This window comes from Leptinotarsa decemlineata, unplaced genomic scaffold (assembly GCF_025532065.1).
Source record: "Leptinotarsa decemlineata unplaced genomic scaffold, Ldec_3_MD MMD2_tig00026328_RagTag_RagTag, whole genome shotgun sequence".
NCBI lineage: Eukaryota > Metazoa > Arthropoda > Insecta > Coleoptera > Chrysomelidae > Leptinotarsa > Leptinotarsa decemlineata.
This window is the reverse complement of record NW_027412688.1, coordinates 21,239,596-21,262,494: the sequence shown is the minus strand read 5'-3', so window position 1 is coordinate 21,262,494 and position 22,899 is coordinate 21,239,596. Positions and strand designations below refer to the sequence as shown.

At 33.9% G+C, this 22,899-nt stretch overlaps 2 protein-coding genes across 5 annotated transcripts in view; one reads left to right on the top strand and one right to left on the bottom strand.

The window, feature by feature from the left end:
- The window catches only part of Fur2 (furin-like protease 2), a 1,328,139-nt gene that overhangs the window by 1,014,817 nt on the left and 290,423 nt on the right, over window positions 1-22,899 (bottom strand). The gene's annotated exons all lie outside the window — the stretch shown is intronic.
- Window positions 11,024-12,852, top strand: LOC141485546 (uncharacterized). The gene is made up of 3 exons (XM_074182400.1): window positions 11,024-11,942; window positions 12,008-12,078; window positions 12,380-12,852. Exons 1-3 carry the CDS (start codon window positions 11,791-11,793, stop codon window positions 12,466-12,468), a joined length of 312 nt encoding a protein of 103 aa, XP_074038501.1. The 5' UTR covers window positions 11,024-11,790; the 3' UTR covers window positions 12,469-12,852.

The window sequence follows — 22,899 nt, the reverse complement described above, 5'->3', positions numbered from 1 at the left end:
ATTACTGTTATGAGAGGATCAATTGTATCTTCAAGCATGTTCAGGTAGACCTCACCAGTTGAATTCCCAAGAATAAAAAGTGGCCCTACGATATGACTACCTAATATGCCACACCAGACATTGATTTTTTGAGGGTACTGGGTATGAGGACCTCTCGGAATGAGTGTGGGTTACTGTCATCCCAGTAACGGCAATTATGCCTATTCACAGCTCCATTAAAAAAAAAGTAATCTCATCGGAAAAGCACGTGTTGAATGATAGGTGCGGATCATCAATTAGTAGCTGGCTCAGTTGTTCACAAAATTGCATCCTTCTATCAGGATTATCTTCATTGATTTCCTGTACTGATTTAATTTTGTACGGATGAAATTTATAGGATTTTAATATCCGTATTATAGACGAAAGGAGACACCTGAGGCTGCAGCAAGCTCACGGGTACTTTGATTATGATCCAATTCAACATGTCCCAGAACAGCGACTTCCACTGCTTCATTTCTGATCAGTTTTTGTGGCTGGTGTTTCACATTACAGACAGATCCCGTATCGACAAACTTTTGGACTAACTTGGCAACGTACAAATCGTTCACATTTTTTCCTGGGATGACTGTTATTAAAGAGGCGAACAGTAAATCTAGCACAACTATTATGTTGATGATAAAGTTTAACAATTTCAACTCGTTCAGGAATGGAATAAACCATTACAGTAAAGTTGAAATAATTTCAAAAGCAACCGAACTGAATCAATGAACGTTTGCCTAAGTTCTTTTTGTACACTTATCTGCTGTTGTTATTTGAACAAAAAAAAACGCACGAGAGAAATTGAGGAATGTAGAAGTCATAAAAATGCCGTTTTTCCGCATTTTCAGTAACACCAAAAATATCGAGTAAATGTTCTTGCTTTTTTTATAACTATTCAAGTAATAACAACAAATTAGTTATCATTGGAAAGAGAATTTTGTGCCCTTTCAAATGATATATCACTCGACCGCACTTTCTATTTAAAATTTTAGGGTTGTTACTCACCCTCGCTAGGGGCTTGAAGGCACAGGTAGAAAAATACATCTAAAATGTGTCCCCCTCAGGTTAAGTTACAAAAAAAGGAGAAAAGCAAGGTGCATACTTTTCGTTGGACCACTCAATAGATAAACTTTGTCTTTTACACTTAGGAATTTGGACGAATAGTTTAAAAGTTATCACGACAAGATCAACTTGACGCAACGCAGTGAGCCATTACGCGTCGCGTCTACTGTAAGACGACGGGGACGATGCGCCGGGGTGGAGGGGCGGTCTAAGCAATGAAGAGCCATCGCCAATAACGTGACCCGAACGCGGACAGACGCGTGAGAGAAAGGACATGTACTACTTCACGAAATGTTGATAGATTGAAAAGAAGCATATACTATTTCCATGAACTCATCTTATTTGATTGCCAAAACTCATAAATACTACAGGTTACTGACTGATTAACCTCTTCGAGGTTTATATTGAGCAGTAATTCAAAGAATGAACTTTTTAATTTGGCATTACCCTTGACCACATTCATTCAACTTCAACTTCCAGGAACTACCAGTTCCTCCACTCAAGTTTGAATGACAACAAAATATGTGATACAAACATGATCGGAAGTGAAATATCATCCCAAAATTTTTGAATTGTTTCTCTGGTGACAATGGCACTGCCTGCTCTGGTCATTGGCCTCGTGTTCTGGGTAGGTAATGTTAATAACTATCCGAATAACTTAGTAAATTTCATGGCTATTTGCCGACCGTGAGCCATTGAACATAGTAGAATCATCCCAACTTCAACTAGAGAATATTTGAATTATGTGTAGGAGCCAAGACTGTATTTCTGTAATACTCAAAATGAACAACTAAGTTAGGACTAATGCAAGGCCATTCTATGATTATTATAGATTGTCAGCAATAGTTGTATAATCTATTAATAATATTAATATTTCTGTAACATCTGAAATTCGACATTCATGTGACAGTTTTCATTATTTCTCTATGTTTTTACTGTTTTCGAAGAACACGTCTTCGGCTTAAAGGGTCTATGAGACTAATAATACTCTAATGTCACATTTAAGGCATTAGATAAGCAGGTTGAACAATGGGTTCAGTTCGAAGCTTTCCACTCAACTATCCCCTTCATATATAAATATAACTCCTCTCAACTTCTGGAACGATACTCAACAAAGTTTTAGGAGAGAATTATCTCTACTTTGAATAAGCTCAAACCATAATAACCAGGCTGTAGTAACCCTGAATAACTCCTAAATGCATTTCAACGTTATGAAAACTTTGAAGTTGGCTGTGAATTCAGCTATTGAAATTTGATTACTCACAACGTCGTTATCTTCACGCTTTTCACGCAGTTCATACTGCAATTTGATGATTTCGATTTTAACACAAATTTTATGAATATGGATTAGAGCAAGCGCATTTCAACTTCGTTACATGAAAATATAACGTTACAGATATTCTAGAATATCAGTTCAATCAATAAATGAAACAACTAATTTTTAACAAATTGATTTATATTAAGTTGAACAATGAAATGGTTGAAGTAGGACTTTTGTCTCTGTTCATAGTGCAATATCACACTTTGCTATTTAAAGACTTCCGAAAATGTCATACACCGATATCAAGTATAAAATAAAATACAGGTTTGCAGACAGTGGTCGAATGGAACCTGAAGTACCAAAAGTTTCGTCTACTACTGTGGCAGACATCATCAGTGGTATGAGTGTACTGCTCTGATAACGTGGATGGAAAATAATATCCATTCACATCTTTATAGACAGTCTGTGAAATTGACTGACAAATAAAATGATTAGGACTTCAAATAGACTAAAACCTCAGATTTATTCATTAAGTCAATACTCTCACTCAAAGGTCTTGATTCCATAACCTCTGCAAGAATTCAGAAAGTATAGAACGCCTGCATTCGACTAACATTCGGATAATATTACAGAGATCACGTGACCCCTTCAAGCAACCAATGAAATTGGTTGAGAATTCAAAGAAGAAAATTGCATTTCGCTTGTTTGATTCACAAACTGTTAAAAAAAAACACTTATTTGGAAAAGAAACTCCAGACATCAGATACATTTAAGAATCCTTAGATTCAATGATAATTTTGACATTCCTAATCATAACAGCACTATCTATGAACGATATTTCACGTATAATGCTTTAACAATGTATAATTCATTCAGTGAATCTTTGAAAAATTCGTCACTACTGCTATCCAAAAGTGAACATTGAATTGAAGTGCTCAGTCAACAGTGATCCTGAAATTGTCATTTGTTTTTGTAATGTTTTTTTTTCGAACGTGGTCTAGTGGAAGAATAGCGCTTTGCTAAACTCCGCCACGTAAAATGAAAACTATTTATTATTATTATTATTGTATCCAATTTTGGAAACTGAAAAATTGCTCAAGAATACTTGAACTGACAAAATTTTTAATTCGAACAACTTATTGTTTTATCTTTATACGAACCAACCTCTATGTTGAAAATCAGCAGCCAGATGCCAACGTCGTCGAGGATAGTATTGTAGTTCTAGCGTTTATTACTGGTGTTAGTTTTGCATCGAATTTATGAAATCAATTATATTATCAACACTTTTTATGAAGGTGATTATGAAAATATTCATCTGTTCTGCTTGGATAATTTACCAACTGGATCTGATTTTTTTTTGATCATCCAAGATAAACCAGTTCTATGTAAATCCCTTAAAATGTCCACGCTTTCTGTCCATGCAGGATTGTCCTGAGTAATTTGATCCGACAAAAACTTTACCAGCACAATTCATAAGATTGGCAGATCGAACAGCTATGTCTAGATCTGGGCTTTGATTTTATCAATTTAGTACGATTCGTAACAAGAAAAAATTCCTCAAATTATATCTCGAACACGAGTTCATCTGGATACTCTGGATACTACAGTGACACAACTTTCTTCATATTCAAACATTTACAACTGCCGTTTGAGCTATACTGATACTTCAAACGAAAAAAAGAGTATCAATGCTTATTAAAGAAGTCCCATACTGATTCATGAAAATCACATAATTTTCATAACTGAAATACCATTTTTATCAGGAAAAATATTACTTACATACATGACATTTTACCAGAACAAAAGACACTTCATTCAAAAATTCGAAATTTTTCATTGATTTCTGGTGTATCGTGTCATGAAGATATTATGTGGTTATCTGTTTGATTATCATTTCCGAGATTTGTTTGTGTTTCAATGGATTTGCAAAAAATTATGGATCCATCAGTCATGTGAATTATGAACAACCCAACACACTCTCAAGAGAATCAACGATGGAGTAATTACGTCGAAAGCTGTGAAGTGCGGCGGTCTGATTGGATTGTATGATCCGGATGGATATTTCCATTTCAGTTCTCCAACAATCTATAATGAATCATCCAACGAATGTGGAATGAAATATATAATAGAAACGGTGATTGCTATATAAAACCTCCGTTGGAAATAACTTATAACTCAAATCGTTGATGCAATGTAGTTGTACTCCATCCTACAAAAAAAGGGAGATGAAGGAATCTTCCAAAGAAAGGAAGGAAGTAATCAATTTGAAAATGAGTAACTTTATACATGGATGTGTAGATCATGGAAAGAAGTAACTCTCAGACACAAACTGAAAGAAAGTCTTCCTGAAACAGCTACTTTCATATAAACATTGAATTACACCAAAGAAAACAATTTTTTCGAAACAAATACTTCTATATGAACACTGAATTATACAGAAGATACTTTTCTCTACTCAGTTTGTATTTCAAACATTCGTTGTGTAATAAAAATCAGATATCATTCACATGAGTTCTACTTTGAATGAATGGTAATAAATTGCACTTATATGGAACACTGTCAACCTCACTGGTATAAACCGATGTTTCGCCTTAAGACACTTGCCCTAAAGCTCTTCAGTACCAAATTGGATAACATTATAGAAAATACACACACTTCATTCATGAATAACAATATTTTAATGTCACGGAATAAGCTTGATCTGCTCATGTCATCGATGACATCGTAATGACATTCATTCACCTATTTGATTTGAAATCCCTGAAAGAACTAAAAAAGAAGAAACCAAAAATTAAAGAAGAAGAATAAAAAAAACCTGAAATGAAATAAAAGTGAAATAAAATACAAGTAAAAATGAAACAAAAAATTAATAAAATAAAATTAAAAAGTTGAGAGATTCCAAGCCACGTTAATTCGCGACGTTTCGATTATTAGTATCCACCATCGTCTTCAGGTGATGACTGGAGCGATTCCTCCATGAGCTGAGTATTTATAGGTCATTTGAGTACTTTCATTTACCTCTGCTTTCCTTTTTCCGCTTCAATGGTTTAGTGGGAGATGACCGTCTGGCGGGAGTTGGCCATTTTTCGCTTGATTATGGGTTTCGATATGTTGTGTATCTCTACGCTAGCGTGGCTGAACACATTGTTGGATAACATGTATGCGGCAATGTATTCAGCCAAGCTAGAGCAGAGATACACAACATATGGAAATCCAGAATCAAGCGAAAAATGGCTAACTCCCGCCAAACGGCCATCTCATGAAACATTGTCAATCCCATTCAAACAAAATGTTTAAGTTTTGAGTGGAATTGGAAGTGTTGAGTGGTAAATCATACAATATAATTATGAAATAATATTGATGAAGGGAAGTTTTGTACGGTACGTGATATCATTACCTAATGTAATATAGTCGACTCCATCTCCTGAAGACGCCAACTTGGGTGATGAAACGAGCGTCTCAGTTATGCGACTACAATATTTTTTGCTGAAATTGAATAATGGGTAATTATGAATTGCATTAAGAATATAATTGTTAGGAACATATGTGTTATAAGAAAAGGACCGTATGGAAATAGATGTGAAATACTTGATAGTTCTTTCTGGAACATCTGTAGTAAAATGAATCTATAAGAAACACTTTCCCAACACCAGGACAAAAATTGGGGTCTCTCGACGCGCGTTTCGCTAACCAAGTTAGCTTCCTCAGGAGATCTCTATTTTCAATACAGGTGTGGATTACTTAAAAATGTTGCATCTTGAGACCTTTGATGAATTACGATTTTTGATGAAAATTTCATGATTGCTCAGTAATCAACTTTGTTTCGTTATTGTGTGCAAATCAAAGAACACCTCCGTCATTACTATGACCAAAAAACCTTTTAAAAAAAATCATTTTTTCTTATTCCTCCCGCTATGAATTCATTGGCCCAATGATCTCAGAAACGGCAAGACCTTCAAAATAAGTCAATTTGGACAAACGTTCACAATTTTGGGGAAGCAGAATGACTTTTCTTCGAACATGAATAAATAACTGAATTTGTTATTACAGTGGCTGCAAACAGCGATGTGAAAAACCAAAGATCCGTATTATAAAAAAAGGAGTTGATGTTGAAATCTAATGAACGGAACATCGCATTGCAAATTGATTCACATCAGATCAAAAGGAATATCAAACAGTGGTTTAGAAGTTCCGCAGACTGTCTGTTCTGTTTGAAATCTGTTTTTCCGTTAATCAGCTGTCGCCCCCATACGAACGACAACTCTCAGAAGTTGAGAAACTTGTGCAAGCTAAGGACTAACGAGGTCTTAGCTTTTAACGTGTGATTCCTAACACGGACTTTTTTATATCATTCAAAATGGAGGAGGTAGAGCCAGAAAAACGAAATTCAACAATTCTAGTTTTTGGCGAATGTTCAAAAACAACCACTGATATTCTTCATCTGAAAAGATATTATTCTAGTTTCCCAAAATAGTAAACGTGTCAAATTCAACCAACCTAGTACTTATGTCTTACAATTCACATGCGTAAACCTGTTGCATAAAGTATTCTACATCCCTTGGCAAACGCCCACATTGAATAACATCTGTAAAATCCGAATTAACAACTAAATTTCAATAAAAAATGGTCAAACAACTACTTTCCATTACAAATCACAATTATACAATTAGCACTTCTTTCTTTTTCAATTTGTCAACAAATATTCATGACGGAAGCAAAACAGTTTTGGTTCCTTCAGAAACTTTTCTTCGGTTAAACTTGAAATTTTTGAAGTAGATTCAGTAAGCTGTTTTTTCCACTTGCTATGATTTTATAAAGATTTTTAATTTTTCATCATTGTGGAAGATTACTGTTTCAAAAACCAATCATTTCAATACCTGGAAGGTAGCGTTGATAATAATAACAAGGAAGATAGATGAAGAATGTTCTTTCTGAACACTAATTTTGACACGAAACTATAAAATATTTTTTTCAAAGAATCATTTTTATTTTGAAATGAGATGTTCTCAACATAATCAGAAAACAAGACTATGTGACGGTTTTTCTCTCAATTGTTTACACTTACAGCTTCTATTTCTTCTAGAAGGGTTCGTCTTTCTGTTATTCACGTTATCGTCAATCAATATAACTTCTCAGAGGCTACAGACAGATAAGTTATTTGGAACAGAACGATATAATGTTTTACGACTGCCGATAAAACGGTTGTGGACAGCCAAGAATAAATAACCTTTGTTGTCGTCAAACACTTTAATAAGTGCTGAAATTGGTATAGGAGATCGAAACTCACACGATAAATATTGAAGTTGAGTGGCTTGTTTGATATCCTCGACACTTTCAAAGAGAAACCGCCGTTAAAACTGGAAGTTGTTGCTATCGACAGCTCAAGTTTTCCATTATTCATGGAGGGCGACATTGGTTTCGAAATTGTTTTTCCAGTTAATGATAGCCTAGCAGTTTTCCACAGGAAAATGAAAGTACGAAAATCTTCACTTACAACTTTACGAGGAGTAATTGTTTTTGTATTTGCTTCATCGAAAGTAATATCACAATACTTTGAAATTTTATCGATAATTTTTCCATTTTTTAACGAAAACTTTATTACTTACCAAAAACATGAAACCAACCAGTATGATGAAATCACGAGTCTATAAATCGAGTGGTTTTATCAATTGGTGCTCAAAAATATCATGTTGTTTTAATGGCATGCATTTTTGTAGCTTCAAATTCAAATGAATATTCATTCCACTGTGTCGTGATATATACTAATCGATACAGAAATTTGTACTTCACACTTGATGCTGTTCATGCAGAAGAGGTCCGATCCACAAATCACCGTCCAAAAATTAAACGAATTGACCATCGTTCTGCCTCACCCACCATACTCCCCAGATCTGTAGCCAACCTGCTACCATCTTTTCAAGCACATCGATAATTTTCTCACCGGTATAACCTTCACAAATCAGGACCAACCAAAAATGGTCTTAGTCAACTTCAGTTACGGTTGCAAAAGTTCACTGATTCAAATGGCGCTTATTTTCATTAAATTGAATAATTATTGACTGAGACGGAACAGTTTAATTAGACTCATAACTATGGACAAAACTTTTGAACTGACCTAATAACAATCTTTTAGTTTCAAAAAATGGACGTTGATCTGAAAAAAATTTTTGGTCGAGCTTCTATATGAATAACGAGTGAAAGAAAGTGAGTCTGCAGATTCTTTTGGCAAATGTTTTCAATCTGTCTACAGTAATGACCAGGCGACTTACAGCATCAACTTTGCAGGTGATGTTGAAACCCGTCTCACAATCGATGAAGTAACCGACAACGATTACTTTGAAGCTTTAAAAAAACTTAAGCCAAAAAAATCTGCAGGAAGTGATAAAATACCACCATATATTATCAAAGGATGTGGAGTATGGCTGAAGCAACCTCTTCTTTATATCTATAATTCATCAATAAAATCAAATACGTTTCCAGACTTATGGAAGGAAGCATTAGTGACACCTATCCATAAGTCTGGCAGGGTTTCTGATATTGAAAACTATAGGCCAATAGGAGTGCTGTGTGCTATTGCGAAACTGTTTGAACAGATCATCTATATAAAAGTGTTAAGGGGTTTTGGCGAAAACATTTGTGATGAACAGCACGGATTTGTACCAAAAACAAATCTACTAACATTCACTCATCATGTCCTCAACCATCTAGATAACAATAAACAGGTTGATGTTATTTATACAGATTTTCAAAAAGCATTCGATAAAGTTAATCATGATGTGATACTGGAAAAGTTACATAAAAATGGCGCTGATACCCAAGCACTCAAATTGCTGGCATCGTATTTGAATAATCGACACTTCAGAGTCAAATATGTACAGGGAAATTTCGCGCAAACTCTGGAGTTCCTCAAGGATCAAACTTGGGTCCATTACTTTTTCTTGTATTCATTAATGATCTAACTCAAAATATAAAGTACTCTGAGAGTCTCTTATTCGCAGATGACCTTGATGACCTTTTATAGACAGATCGAAAACTTACAAGATTGTGTCAAACTACAAGAGGACATCAATAGTGTTTATCGATGGAGTGTGAAAAATGATCTTCCGTTCAATATATCCAAATGTTCTGTCCTGTCTTGTACTCGAAAACTGAATAAGGCACTATACAATTACTTAATGAATGGTATTGAATTATCCAGGGTAGAGACTGTCAAAGATTTAGGTATATACTATAACTCCACACTCTCGTACAAACCCCATTTGGATTACATAGCATCTCAGGCACTAGGAATTATGGAATTTGTAATGAGACAAAGTGCACATTTCAATGATATTAAAGTGATTACTACACTTTATAATAGTTTGGTCAGACCTAAACTTGAATATGGGGCTGTAGTATGGCATCCTTCCTATATTGTTCATAAAAATAGATTGGAAAAAATTCAAAACAGATTCCTGAGATTTTTATATCACAAGAAATATAAAGTATACCCGGATTATAATACAATTTGAACAGTAGCACTACGAAATGAATTTAAAATACCCAGTTTAGAAAATAGAAGACAGGCAACTATAGTGTTGATGTGTTTTAAAATAGGTATATAAAAAAATTATAACTGTCCCAATCTCAAATCTTTACTGAAAGAGAGAATTCCCAAAAGAACAACAAGACTCATTCAATTCTTTGATGTACCATATGTATCAACAAATAATTGTTCACCTATCATTACAATGATCAAAATAACAAACAACTTCCTGTTAATGTCAGATATCAACTTTGTTCTCCCTCCCAAACAAGTTTATAGTGGTGTAAAAAAATACTTTTCAAGTTTAGAATAACTATGTTTTTTCCTTCCATTCGGCTTTATGTAGTAACTACTCGTAGATACAATGTAACTGTATTCACGTATAAATATTAGAATTCTATTTATGATTTAGACTGTATTGACATTTTTATAAGAATAATTATTTTCATGTAATGAGGTTTTCACCTGTTTGAAAATAAATAAATAAATAAATATTAATTCTTGAATTACCTGAATGAAAACAAATTTCAAAAAGAACATTCGTTTGAGCGTTCAATTATTGAATACACAACTTAGAATATATAACGAGAGAACGTAAATGACTCAGGGTTTCATTGTTGAAATCTATCGTGCCTACACATGACTTCGCAGAGCTGGCATACGAGTCACCATTCTTACTTGACGCGGCTAGATGCATTAATTGAACATCGCGTATTGTTTTCTATTTCAAGAAAATTGCTACTATTGAGAATAATGTTTAGGTTCGAATTAACATTGAGATATACTGCCACGAACCTCTTCAAAAGTTAGTATAACATAAGACAATTTGAGTTTCGAAATACTTTCATTGAATGACGAACATTTGAAAAACATATATTCCTTCGCGACATTACAAATTTCTGAAGGATATACTCGTTCTCACTTTTCGAGTGCATGTTTTTATTCTTGTTTTTCGTTACAAACTAATTTTTTTATACGAACTCTCAGTTCAATTAATAACAATAAAGTTTTACAATAATTTTTATATTTCAAATCCTAATTTCGAATGAAAATAGTGAAAATTAGTGAATTTATCAATCTGTGATTGGACAGAATGTCCTGAAATATGTAACTGTTCAGATTCAAGTTGTTGAATTATGGTTGCCTACTAACCATCCCACACAGCACTAGATATTCATGGAATATTCCCTGTATATCATAAAACGAACGTATATATTCCAAATATTCATAGAATATTCTTGGAATATATACATGCCTTTAGAATATTCATAGAATATGCTTGAATGAATATGGCAGGATTATTCCCGAAAGAATGTGCATAGAATGTCTATAAATGGATTATTCTCCCTTGAATATTCTAAGAATATTGTCGATCGAATATACCATATGGTATATTCTTAGAATATATCCCCACGGTATATTTTGGAATATTCTATACAATGGAATTTTGAATTATCTTATAATAACGTATCCAAAAATTCAATATTATTAAAAACAAAAATATTTGAAGATCTTAATCGAATGCATAACCTAATGTATATAACCCTGATAGTGTTAACCAGTTTTTGAACTCAACGCAAAGATTCTGGATGAATTGCTCCAACAGCAACTGTTGGAAACGACAAAAAAATTTGAATGGGCAAATAAATGAACCAGTTGCATCAATAAATTGATTAATTCTCATCCTATTTGTCTTTTTGTATTTGAAATTATTTAATTACAAAGCGAAAAATCCTGGAAACAGAGAAATGGGGAAGTGAATAATTGGAGTAAACGTTTCTCATTGGTCAATTGAAGTGTAGCGCGCGACAGTCGAATAAGCTCTGTGAAAGCGGCTGTCCCTTAATGCATGGTACATTTGCGTTTGCGTTAAATTCGACATTTGATTCAACATGGCGGTTGACGTGGCAGATTCGCGTGTGTAATGCATGGTGTGTTGGTGTTATTATCAAAGTATAATTCTGTCACGTTCAGTGTACCATTTATAATTTGGGGTTGTCCAATTTGCAGTACAGCGAATAGTTTGATTTTGGATCTTCAAACAGGAGAGTTGCATCTATTCAGTCTTCAAGAAAAGTAAGTAAAATGCAAAAGTATCGATAGTAAAGTCATGGTGATTAACCTACTATACCACATTTTAGGTTCGAGGAGAGTTGGTGTGTGGGATTTGTTGGTTTGACTAAGTACAGTTGTGTATCTTCAATAGAGAAAAGTAAGTGAATAACACATTTTTTTGTATCATTTGTTTTCATGATTTTTATCACTCGTTTTCAAGATAGTATCAATTTGCCCAAAAGGAAACAGAGTGGTACCTGGTACAGGCAGGTGCGCCAAGGAACTGAAAACGTAATGATTACTTTTCAACAAGACAATGCAAGTTGCTCTTCAAGTCATAAAATGTTGTAAATGTTCATGAGTAATCTATGCGAAAAATATGTATTTGATTTTCATTCCAGTTTTATTGTGCCACTTTCAAATAGTGATAATGAACGTTGATGTACATTTTGTTCCAGGTATTACTATTGAAACACTGGCTGATGCATTGTTGGACAAATATAAGGAAAACTATTCTGGTGAGCAACGTTTGAATAACTTTAAGTAAGTGAAATTCATTGAAGAACCCATCATACTACTCATTTTAAATACTTCATTTGTGGGTTTATTTTTCTAAGTGAGAAACCTAACCTAACCTATTTCTTGATGTAATACACTTTTTCTTTTTCAATGAAATGATATATTTATTATTTTTTAATTAGTGCTGATGAATTCACAGAGTTGTTATTTTAGTATATTTTTTAGTATACATTTGTTTGAGAGTAGGAATATCCTAATTTGAATACATTTCTAATATTTGTAATATGACAGTATTCAGGAATATTTTATTCAGTGAATAAATATTTTGAATTAGATTTTTTATTTTTAATATTGGTTGAAACGTCAAATATTTCAGTGTATATTGTTTTTAAAATATATTTGTTTATGAATATTATGAGTTTTATTACTTGTGTGAATCTTGTATCAAAATGCAATATATGCATGCCTAATAGCGGTTACTCGTCACATTCTTGGAATATTCCAAATATTCCTAGAATATTCATGAAATATATTTAAAGAATATTCTATGGTGTTTCTCTATTGTATATTCCTACAATAAACTAAGAATATCCTAAATATTTTATGAATATTCCTCGGGTTCTATTCCTGGAATATTCTTAATAGAATATACCTTAGATATTCTAAGAATATTATAAGATATTCCAAGAATATTCCCAAGGAATATTCTTAGAAAATATCAAAGGTTCGCCAGGAGCACTTCCAGGGAATATTCTCCAGAAGATATATATATATATCCATGGCATATTCATAGCATAATACAATATCCTTAAATGTATATTCATAAAATATACCTGGAATATCTATTGCTATGTGGGATCAAGAAACGATCAAATTTCATTTATAATCGCGCCTGATTATCTTCTATCAGGCGGAAAATGTGATTGTAAATATTTTTAAAATTCACTTTCCAACAATATTCATTCACTTCTTTCACGAAACACAGTTATATTATACAGTATAAGTAAAACCTGTAGGAATATTTCCGTTAAATGGAAAGTGTTACACTTTGAGCTTCAGTGTTGGTCATGAAAAATGAGAGATGAAACTTTTAATGTTTTTTTACCACTTCTACTCAGTGTACTTTCAACGTACAGTTTTTAATAAAATCCTCATCATTAAGAAGTTTTGATCCCTTCGCGATTTCCAATGCAATAACATTTCAGGGCACTTACGCCCTCAGAATCAACTTAAGTAAACATCGATTGTTGACCTTTTTAGATTCTAAAGATGACAATGTGTCCATTTATTTTTTCAGTGTAACAATCGTATTTTGATTTATGATGATTCGTATCATAGTGTCTCTTCAAATTAAACTCCTTACAAACAGCAACTGTTTGATTGTAAATCAAACACAGTCCTTTACTTTTCCATTTTATGAAAAAATATCCAATTTCCCATTTATTCTCTCATCAATTTTAAGTTTTTGTGACATTATGCCAAAATCGTAACAATTATGGAACTCGACAGAACAATTATGGATATCGCACGCGCATGACACAAATAAATGCGAATTACCGTCACAATCACTAGACTTTACAATCACTACTTCGCAGTACGACTACAATCCTTCTCCGACCGCTTCTCTTTCAATACTCGACTCAACAGTCTCACGTCGCGCTGAAGCACTCCTTTTATATCGATGAGGAAGGTTTTCGACTAGAAATAATGGGGTACTTCCGCTTGTTGCTGAAAGATGGCGTTACCGTCTATGATTGATTTGTTTACTAGAACTAAATAGGTACCTAACTAACACTCACTCGCTTGTTAAGGCACGCGCTCCTTTCAGTGACACATTGCGATCGCGGGTCATATCTTTGACAACTGTCCTTCTGGTTACAGACCAATAAATCTTACGTGTTGCCTTGGCAAATTACCAGAAAAATTGATGAATGAACTTTAATGGAACGACTTTAACAGATGAAACAACAACTTTTCCCAACTCAAACTCTGAATCAATCCGAAAAAAAAACTCTTGTACATATATCAAAAATTATTCGAATGAACCTATAATAAAAAATTCGTCCGTTTAATAAAGTATATTTAGTCATGCCTCTGTGGCCATTCTTCTTTGTGAACCATTTTCATGCAACATAACTTGAAAAAAAAACAGTTTTGAAAATTTATTTCGCATTAACCTGAATTTATCGTCCCGAGAACGAAATAATACTAAATAAACGGTCCGCCTCGACTTTGATATAAGAACGCTTCAAATTTGCGTGGCTAAGGTCTGCCACACCATTAGATTTCCGCAGAGAAAACGAGAAGGCACCCAAGAAATGTACTCCACCAAAATTAGGCATTCATGAAGAAATGTAGTCCACCAAAATTAGGCATTTAGAAAGAAAAACGTATAATAATTTAAAGAATCGAGGTAAACTGGGTACCACCAACTGAGTAAATCAGTTGACTTATGGTTTCTCGAATGTGACTACCAATTACACGATTTTAAGTCATTTTTTTGGCAGAGTGACATGAGAGAAAGGTTTGGAACAAAATCTTTTGGAATGCCGGAAATAATCAGATTTGATGATTCGAAAAATCATCTGAATCACCTGTTGAATCTATTTTGTGATGTGAAAATTGGTAATCAGTTGATAACATGTCTATTTGACGAGTTAGTAAAATTTGTTTTGAATATTTGAATTTTTGAATAGATCTGTCTGTTTAAATCTGTTTAAAATCTGTTTTTCCGTTAATCAGCTGCCGCCCCCATACGAACGATAACTCTCAGAAGTTAAGAAACTTGTGCGAGCTAAGGACTAACGAGGTCTTACCTTTTAACGTGTGATTTCTAACACGGTTGCAAAATCATTTCAGCTTCAACCAGATAAATTTTCTCGAGAAAAATATCTGGTCGGGGCGGGAATCGAACACACGACCTTCCGATCGTGAGTCGGACACACTACCACTGCGGCCAATTCCACAACAATAATGAACTCAATTATCGGTCACTGAGTAGGCAGAAGGGCATATGATTTGAATTGTTATATAAAACACTAATTATGTATAATTTATTCAGTATCAACACGCCTAAGGAAACTATCGTGTAGTAAAACTCGTGTTGCAGTTTTTTAAATTATAGCTGTAATTTACGTTATGATAAATATGTACGAAATAATAATAATATGAAAAATCAAAAAGTTTAAAACCAAACTACGAAAAAAAAATCAATACAATTAAGAGATTCACGTACACGATATGAAACAATAATAGACAAATGATGTATTGCTGATACTGATACTCTGTATACAATGTGTAACATAATAAGTTATTACAGATATTTTCTGAAACTTCAATATACAAATAATTTAATGAAATAAAGTATCAATTAAACGCCGCATTGAACAAACTGATGTCGTAGCTACTTGATAATTTATGATTCAATTACCTCGTTTTAAAATAGGACTGTTCGGTATTCAAGTTATGTAATGAATTTCCATTCATTGTGTATTGGCTAATTGATTGTTTCATCTTCACTCAAAATCAATTTCGTGAATATATTTATTATTGTCAATATCATACATCCCTTCCTTCTGAATTCTCTGCGGCAACTTCAGAGTTAATGTTCAGGAATACTAACGCACTGTACATAAATACAAGTGTCAATGTTATTCCTTCTAATATTACTCATCCGATCTGATAACAAGCGTTATTCGTTTTTTCAAATCAATTGATTTTTGTACAATCTCTATGAAATATCTCCATAAGAGAAAATCTGATGACATCAGATCAGGGGATCGTGCGGGCCATTCCTCTTCTTCCTCTCCACCAATCTTCAGCTGAGGTACTGCTGAAATTTGACATGAGCAAGACATTTCTGTAACCACGTGAAAGTTTTCTCAAATAGTAATTTTTCGTAATAAACATTAAAAATTTCTGAAACAAATGGAAATAAGTATAGAACATTGTCTATAAGAATTGAAAAATTGAAAAACGTACAGGGTATTGCTTTTAAAATGTTGTAGGTATGATAGATCCAATATATGGGTTTAGTAGACCCTCCACTACAACTTGCGAGGGTTCATTGTGGTTCACTCTTGTTCGAACTTGATCAAATAAATTAAGCTTCTCAACGAAGTCGATGACTTCAGTGATTTTACAGGTCGGCTGACAAGAGTAGAGCTCTGACAAAGGAGGAAAACCTGATCCCGTATAAGCCGGGTTAGGCATAGAGTAATGCTCTGCTATCAGGGCCTCAATATCCTAGTGGAGAACAATTCACTTTGAGGTTGATTTGGTTGACAGAGCATGGTTAATGATTCTCAATTCAGTGAGGACCTGATCTGTGGTCAGTCTACGATTTATTAATGGAGCAACACAAAGGCGTGGTTTGGAAGTTGGTATCCTGTGATGGAATTCCGAAAGACGCCCTACCACCACTTTATAGCATCAACTGCACTCGCCGGAAATGCTTTCAGGCAACCTGTAGCTATACAGACCTCAATATTCGCAACAAGTTACCCATTAGAGATGGATACATCAGATTCAGGCATGCAGGTTTTTCACAAAGCGCAAGCGTTTTCTGGTCTACTATCTTCCCTGATTCGTATTCTGCTTCTTGCTTGAACGTTCTGCACATAATATATCCTTTTCTTGAGGAGGGGATACGTCGGTTGCTTCCTGACTGCCTGGGTTTGTTAACGGGATCAGAAGTTAGATACGAAGGAGCTCTCTCTCTTGATCCGATGTTACAGGGAAATTAGTTAGGGTCATTTAGTCGATGTCCATTTCCTCTGTCGGAATCTTTGAAAAGAGATTTATCAGGGCAGAGCTTCGCATTACAATGACGAAGGCTTTTTACGATAAGAGGGGGCCCTGAATTTCGAAAGCTTCTTTAGTGCATTAAGTGGCACGAATACACACACCTTCGGATTCTTGCCTCTCCATGGGTAAACTTGTTCGGCAGGGGTATACTAATGAACCTAGTATTGGCTACTCATACATAACACATCCTGTATGAAAAGTTTTGGTTGAAAAAATGCACATCTCAAAATACCAATTGAACTGTATCAAATCACCCTAGGTATTATATCATGTACCGGTCACTTTTTGGATGCATCGTGAATTTCCTCAATAATTGGCAAAGTTTCCATGTCTAAATTTTTTCATGTAATTTACCGTTTTTGGCCTGACAGACTAACGACGTTTCGCTTGTGGCATCGACCTATCGAACGTCATGGACATTTTTTGAATATTGCGAGAGCTGTATACCAAATTATCCATTGTAAAAATTATGAAAGCAATGTTCAACAAACATATTTTTTCATACTTGTAAGGATTTTCCAATAGATTATTTGTTATTCCTGTTTGTGAGAGTTCGGAAATATTTTTGCATCAAGTTTATAAACCGAAAGTTAAATTATGGAAAAAAATCAGAAACTACTGAATATTCATAGTTTATGTATTTTTTATACTTGTACTATGAGCATTCATTCTTTTATTGATTATTATTTCTTCATCATGTTATTTTCTGTATTCAATCTTATGTCACATTCAAATTTTCAGCAACTAGGTCCATTTGTATTATATGGAAATGTTAGATGCTGAACTTATATTTCTGAATATATTTGAGAGGTGTATTTGTAGCAGACACAAATTATATATTTTCATCCGTGGTTTGATGAATAATTCAATAAAATTAGCGAGAGCTTTCGTTGAGAAAACTGATGACAGTTTACATTTGTAGTGCAATATAATAGTTATTGTATTGCACTGTGTAAAATATTGAGTCCTCCACATAAATATGTCGTTTGAAGAATTATGGTATGGTATATTGATATCATCAAACTTATAATTATTATTATATGCTGGCACTAACCTTAGATATATTTTGGGAAATCGTTTAGAAACGATAGTCGTCAACCGACATTTCACCCAATCCTAGTCCCCATGTAGACTGTTATAACAAACACCTGACATATCAACTACTTTCTTTTTTAATGCCATGACAGGTATTGCATTACATAAAAAAAGTTTGCGCAATGTTCCTCAGTGAACAAGAATCAAATTACAAGGGCATCTTAGTTGAAACTGACAAAATTTTGTTTCGATACGGGCAGGGTGACCATCACCCTGCAAATATCGATTAGAAAATAACTAGTTTCCCTTACGAGTATTGAATTACATCTGGCAGCTTTATGCAATGTTCTTCAAGGCGGAAACTTTTGCAGTGGTACTTGTAAACAAGCTATTAGTATCATTATTCATTTAGATGAAAATAACATGTACATATATGTTCCGAAATTTCAGGACCGGTTGGGTTGGACAAGCAAACAAATTCTTCTCATTCCTTTGAAACTCTCTGATACGCTTTCGGAACTTTGTTCGATTTTATACGTTTTATATTATTTATACAATATGCAGAAATATTGTATTTTCATCCAGTTCTAAAGTTGTCCCTTCATCTCATCAGTAACTTATTGTTAAATTGATTGATAAATTTTAATCAAACAGATAGCGAACGTGTGAAAACGTGGAACAATTTGAATAAAAATACCAAAGCCTTTCATAATATTCTGTGAGTACATTACTACAAAGCACCCATTTAATTTCCCATGAAATTTGTTTTAATCGGTAATAATCGGTAAAAATCCAGTCGTGGCTGGTAATTAATGGATGGGCAATAATCCTAAAGAATAAATCTGTGAGACAGAAACATCAAAGGTTCTGACAAAAGTGAAACTAATGCTTTTAGCATATACTGTGATTGTACTGTGCAACGGTGATCAAGGTGATCGGCAGTGCGTTCTGGATAGCCTTGGTATAGATAACTAAATCAGAGTGTTTTACTTATGTATGTGTGACAGTGGCTTAATATAGAGTAAAAAGTGCAATGGCACCTCACCAATGAGCCTTTTTACTGAGAATAGTTCAGAGAACGTGTCACGAGAGGCAGCCTACCACTAGTAGGGACAAACAAACTATTTACATGTAAAACAGTGTTATTTACGTAATATTAATTTATTATTTAAAAATATTAATCTGATATTAAAAATTATTTTGTGCTAGTATCATGCATTTCTGATTTGCAAATTGTACGTCGGATAATCGATATCCGGATATCCGTAATTTTATATCATTTATGAAACCTCATATTAATGAGGTTAGATGTGAGAAATGGATACATGCATCGAGGAAAGTGGATTTAACAGTGCAAAAAATAAATAAATATTCAAATGTATGCTCTAAACATGAAATGAATAGTAAATGTTTCATAGTTAATTACCATTGATTAGAATGAGATAAAACCTCAATCGCTTATTAAATTCTCTGAAATCTGAAATTCATAATTATTTTAAATTTCTTTTATTACAGTTTGAATCTACTGCTACTCTTTTACTAGAGTCTGTATATTAACCTGTCCATTAATTCACTTTTTTTTTCAGTTACTTTTAAATTACGGCATGCAAGCCAACGTTTTAATGTACAACAGTGTTATCCTTTACTGCTGAAAATTTTAGTTTTGCTCCAGAATTATTTTCTTCTGTTAATAACATTCTTTTTTTGTTGTACTTCAACCATATGTTTATATGAGGATTAGGCAGTGTTTGTCCCTACCGAACTACTAGCGCTGCTAGTGAGTGATTTTTCGTACTTCAGGAAAAAGGTTCATTAAAGTGTCTTGCTTTTTTTGACATGCCCCCATTTATTAATTATCGGATTTATTCTATTTGACTGATACACATCATACATTCTTTTCGTAGGAATTCTCTGCGCCAATTCTGAAACTTCAAAGTCGACGTTCAGGAATACTGACGCCGTGCATAAAAGAGGAACGAATTGTAAATGTAAGCTCATAAAGATGCAACACAATGCATTTAAATTAGTGTTTTGCTTAGAAACAAGCTCACAAATTCAAATGTGTTCATTACGTCGAATATAGGAGTATGCATGAAAAGAAACCACCGGCGGAGTAAAGAGCATGATGAAACATGAAAGAAATTGGAATAATTAATGACACAAAGACATTCAGACAAGAATCTCCGGCAAATATGAGAAGCGCTAATAAGTTGGGGGAAATGCCAAATTGTGAAATTGGTTCAAAAGTCATAAGCGTAACGATGTAATGTAATGAAGGACTTTAAAGAAACAAATTTTGTCTTTTAGCTGAAGAGAAGAAATTTGGTATAGCGAATATTTTTTGAGTGTTTCATCGGAGCTCCTAAAACAAGAAAATACCCTCTCGTGTTGGACAGGAGATACCCAAGAGAAAATGTATCTCGCTTCAACAAGATTAACGGCTTTCGACATTATACTATCGAAAATCAATATGTATCGATACGAAGTCTTTATTGTTAGGTTCACACAGTGTCTATTGTATACCGGGTATATCTTGACGAGATAACGCGATCTATATATAGAAAACTGAAAGTAGGGCGATTCTGAAAATTGATAGGATAGATGAAGAACAGATGGAGAATTCAACTGGAATATTTTTGTTGAGGTGACGTTTCGGGTTTCACCGGAAGTGACGCCATCTTTGATATTTTTAATGGCACACCCTGTATTTCACCTCATTTATGAATTCTCCTGATTCAAATTCTAACTCATGCATCAAACCCTATACCCAAAATGAACCGTTTTTGAATTAATCGAGTTTTTTCAGAAAAAGTGACACATGCAGTCTCTCGAACATACGTCATCTTCATGTAAATAAACATTTTTGAAAATATGAAACTAGTGAATCGTGATAATTGAAGGTTGAATGGATCACGCATCATTTTCACGTCTACTGAATAATCCAGAGGGTGCGCAAAAATTAGGGCCCAATAAGTGAAAGAGAAAAATAAAAAATCTCAACATACTCAAATGGAAACCCCCATTTTTTCCACAAGGTTCAATTCTATTATGAAAATAAGCCCTAGTTATGATTCACTTCCCAAAACTTATAATTTTGGTGATATTCCGCAATAGAAGTTTTTATCACGCGAGGATTTACGTTTTTACCCTCCAATTTTGTCCGATAACATTTTTTTGTTGCCTAGTTTCCATTGAATATCTCATGAAAAATAATTCCATATTCAAGACAGAAATCATGATTGGAATAAATAATTTCAAATTCAGTTACAATGCTAAACAAGAGCATGTGACACTTTGTCAACCACTTTTTTTATTGCAACAAATGTTCAAATACATTGCCTCCAACTGCTAAGCATTTTACATTTCTCCGTATGACGTCTCCTACAGCTCGTCTTATCATGTCCGGTGGAATAGAGTTGAAAGCAGTACGAAGTCTCTAATGAAAAACTTCTTTCGTTATTGGCGTGTTAGAATACACCTCGTGTTTCATATAACCCCAAATAAAAAATCCATTGGAGTTAAATCAAGCGATCGCGGTGGCCATAATTGAGGACAGTCGTTTCCAAATCACTGGTCGCTATAAGTTTCTTCTGAATACATCTTCACCATCTGATGATTATGAGTAGGTGCTCCATCATGTTGATACCAAATTTTTCGATGGTCTGCGAGCGTCAGTTTTTCCAAATGATCCGTATCGGGATTTTTTGAAATATCTAGGTTTCGTTCACCTGAAAATAAAAATACCTGTTGGTCTGTTATGTATTTTCTAGATGGTATGAATGTTTATTACATATATACCTTGATGCCATTTTCTTGAGTGATGTATTTTAATTTCTTTAAATCAATGAAACTATAAAATTCCGATACTTTTCAACTAACCATTCAAATTTTCGTCATAGAAGTGAATCATCACCATTGCGCCGTCTTCAAGAGCGCAGTAAACAATGAAATTCCAACGGTCTTGAAATTGACGTTCCCGAACTGAATACGGGTTTGTATCGCTCCAGTAGTGAGAATTCCGCTTGTTGAATATCCCAGTTTTGATAAATTTCGTTTTGTCGCTCCATTTAAAATTCCTCAAAAATTGGTCGTTTCCTTGATTTTTCATAATGATGAACTCCGCAAAAATAATTCTTCTCTCATACTCCGATAGCTACAGGCCATGGATAAAGTATGAGAATACGGATGCCATTTATGTTTTGCTAATATTCTCTGCATGGACATTTTATTCAATCCCAAATCTCGTGCCGCATCTTTCAAAGATGCTTCTGGAAAAGCAGTGGAGTACCCAAGCACTGTAATCGCATTATCTTCAGTGTCAACCACCGTTTCCTTTCGAATGATCCCAAAGTTCGTAAAATTGAAGATTAATCTTCTATATCTGGAGATGGTTTCGGTTTTCCTGGATACCTTGTAGCATAAGCATCACATGTTCTCGTTAACACCTCATTTCATTCGCCATAAATCACCAATAAGTTAAAAAAATCGTGATTAATATAACCAGCACGAGCCATATTGTACCTTCTGAGAGCACGAATCTGACAATAAACAACTTTATTTCATTTATCACAAAACATTGTGTTGAAAGATGGACAGCAGCCTACTAGAAATATCAACA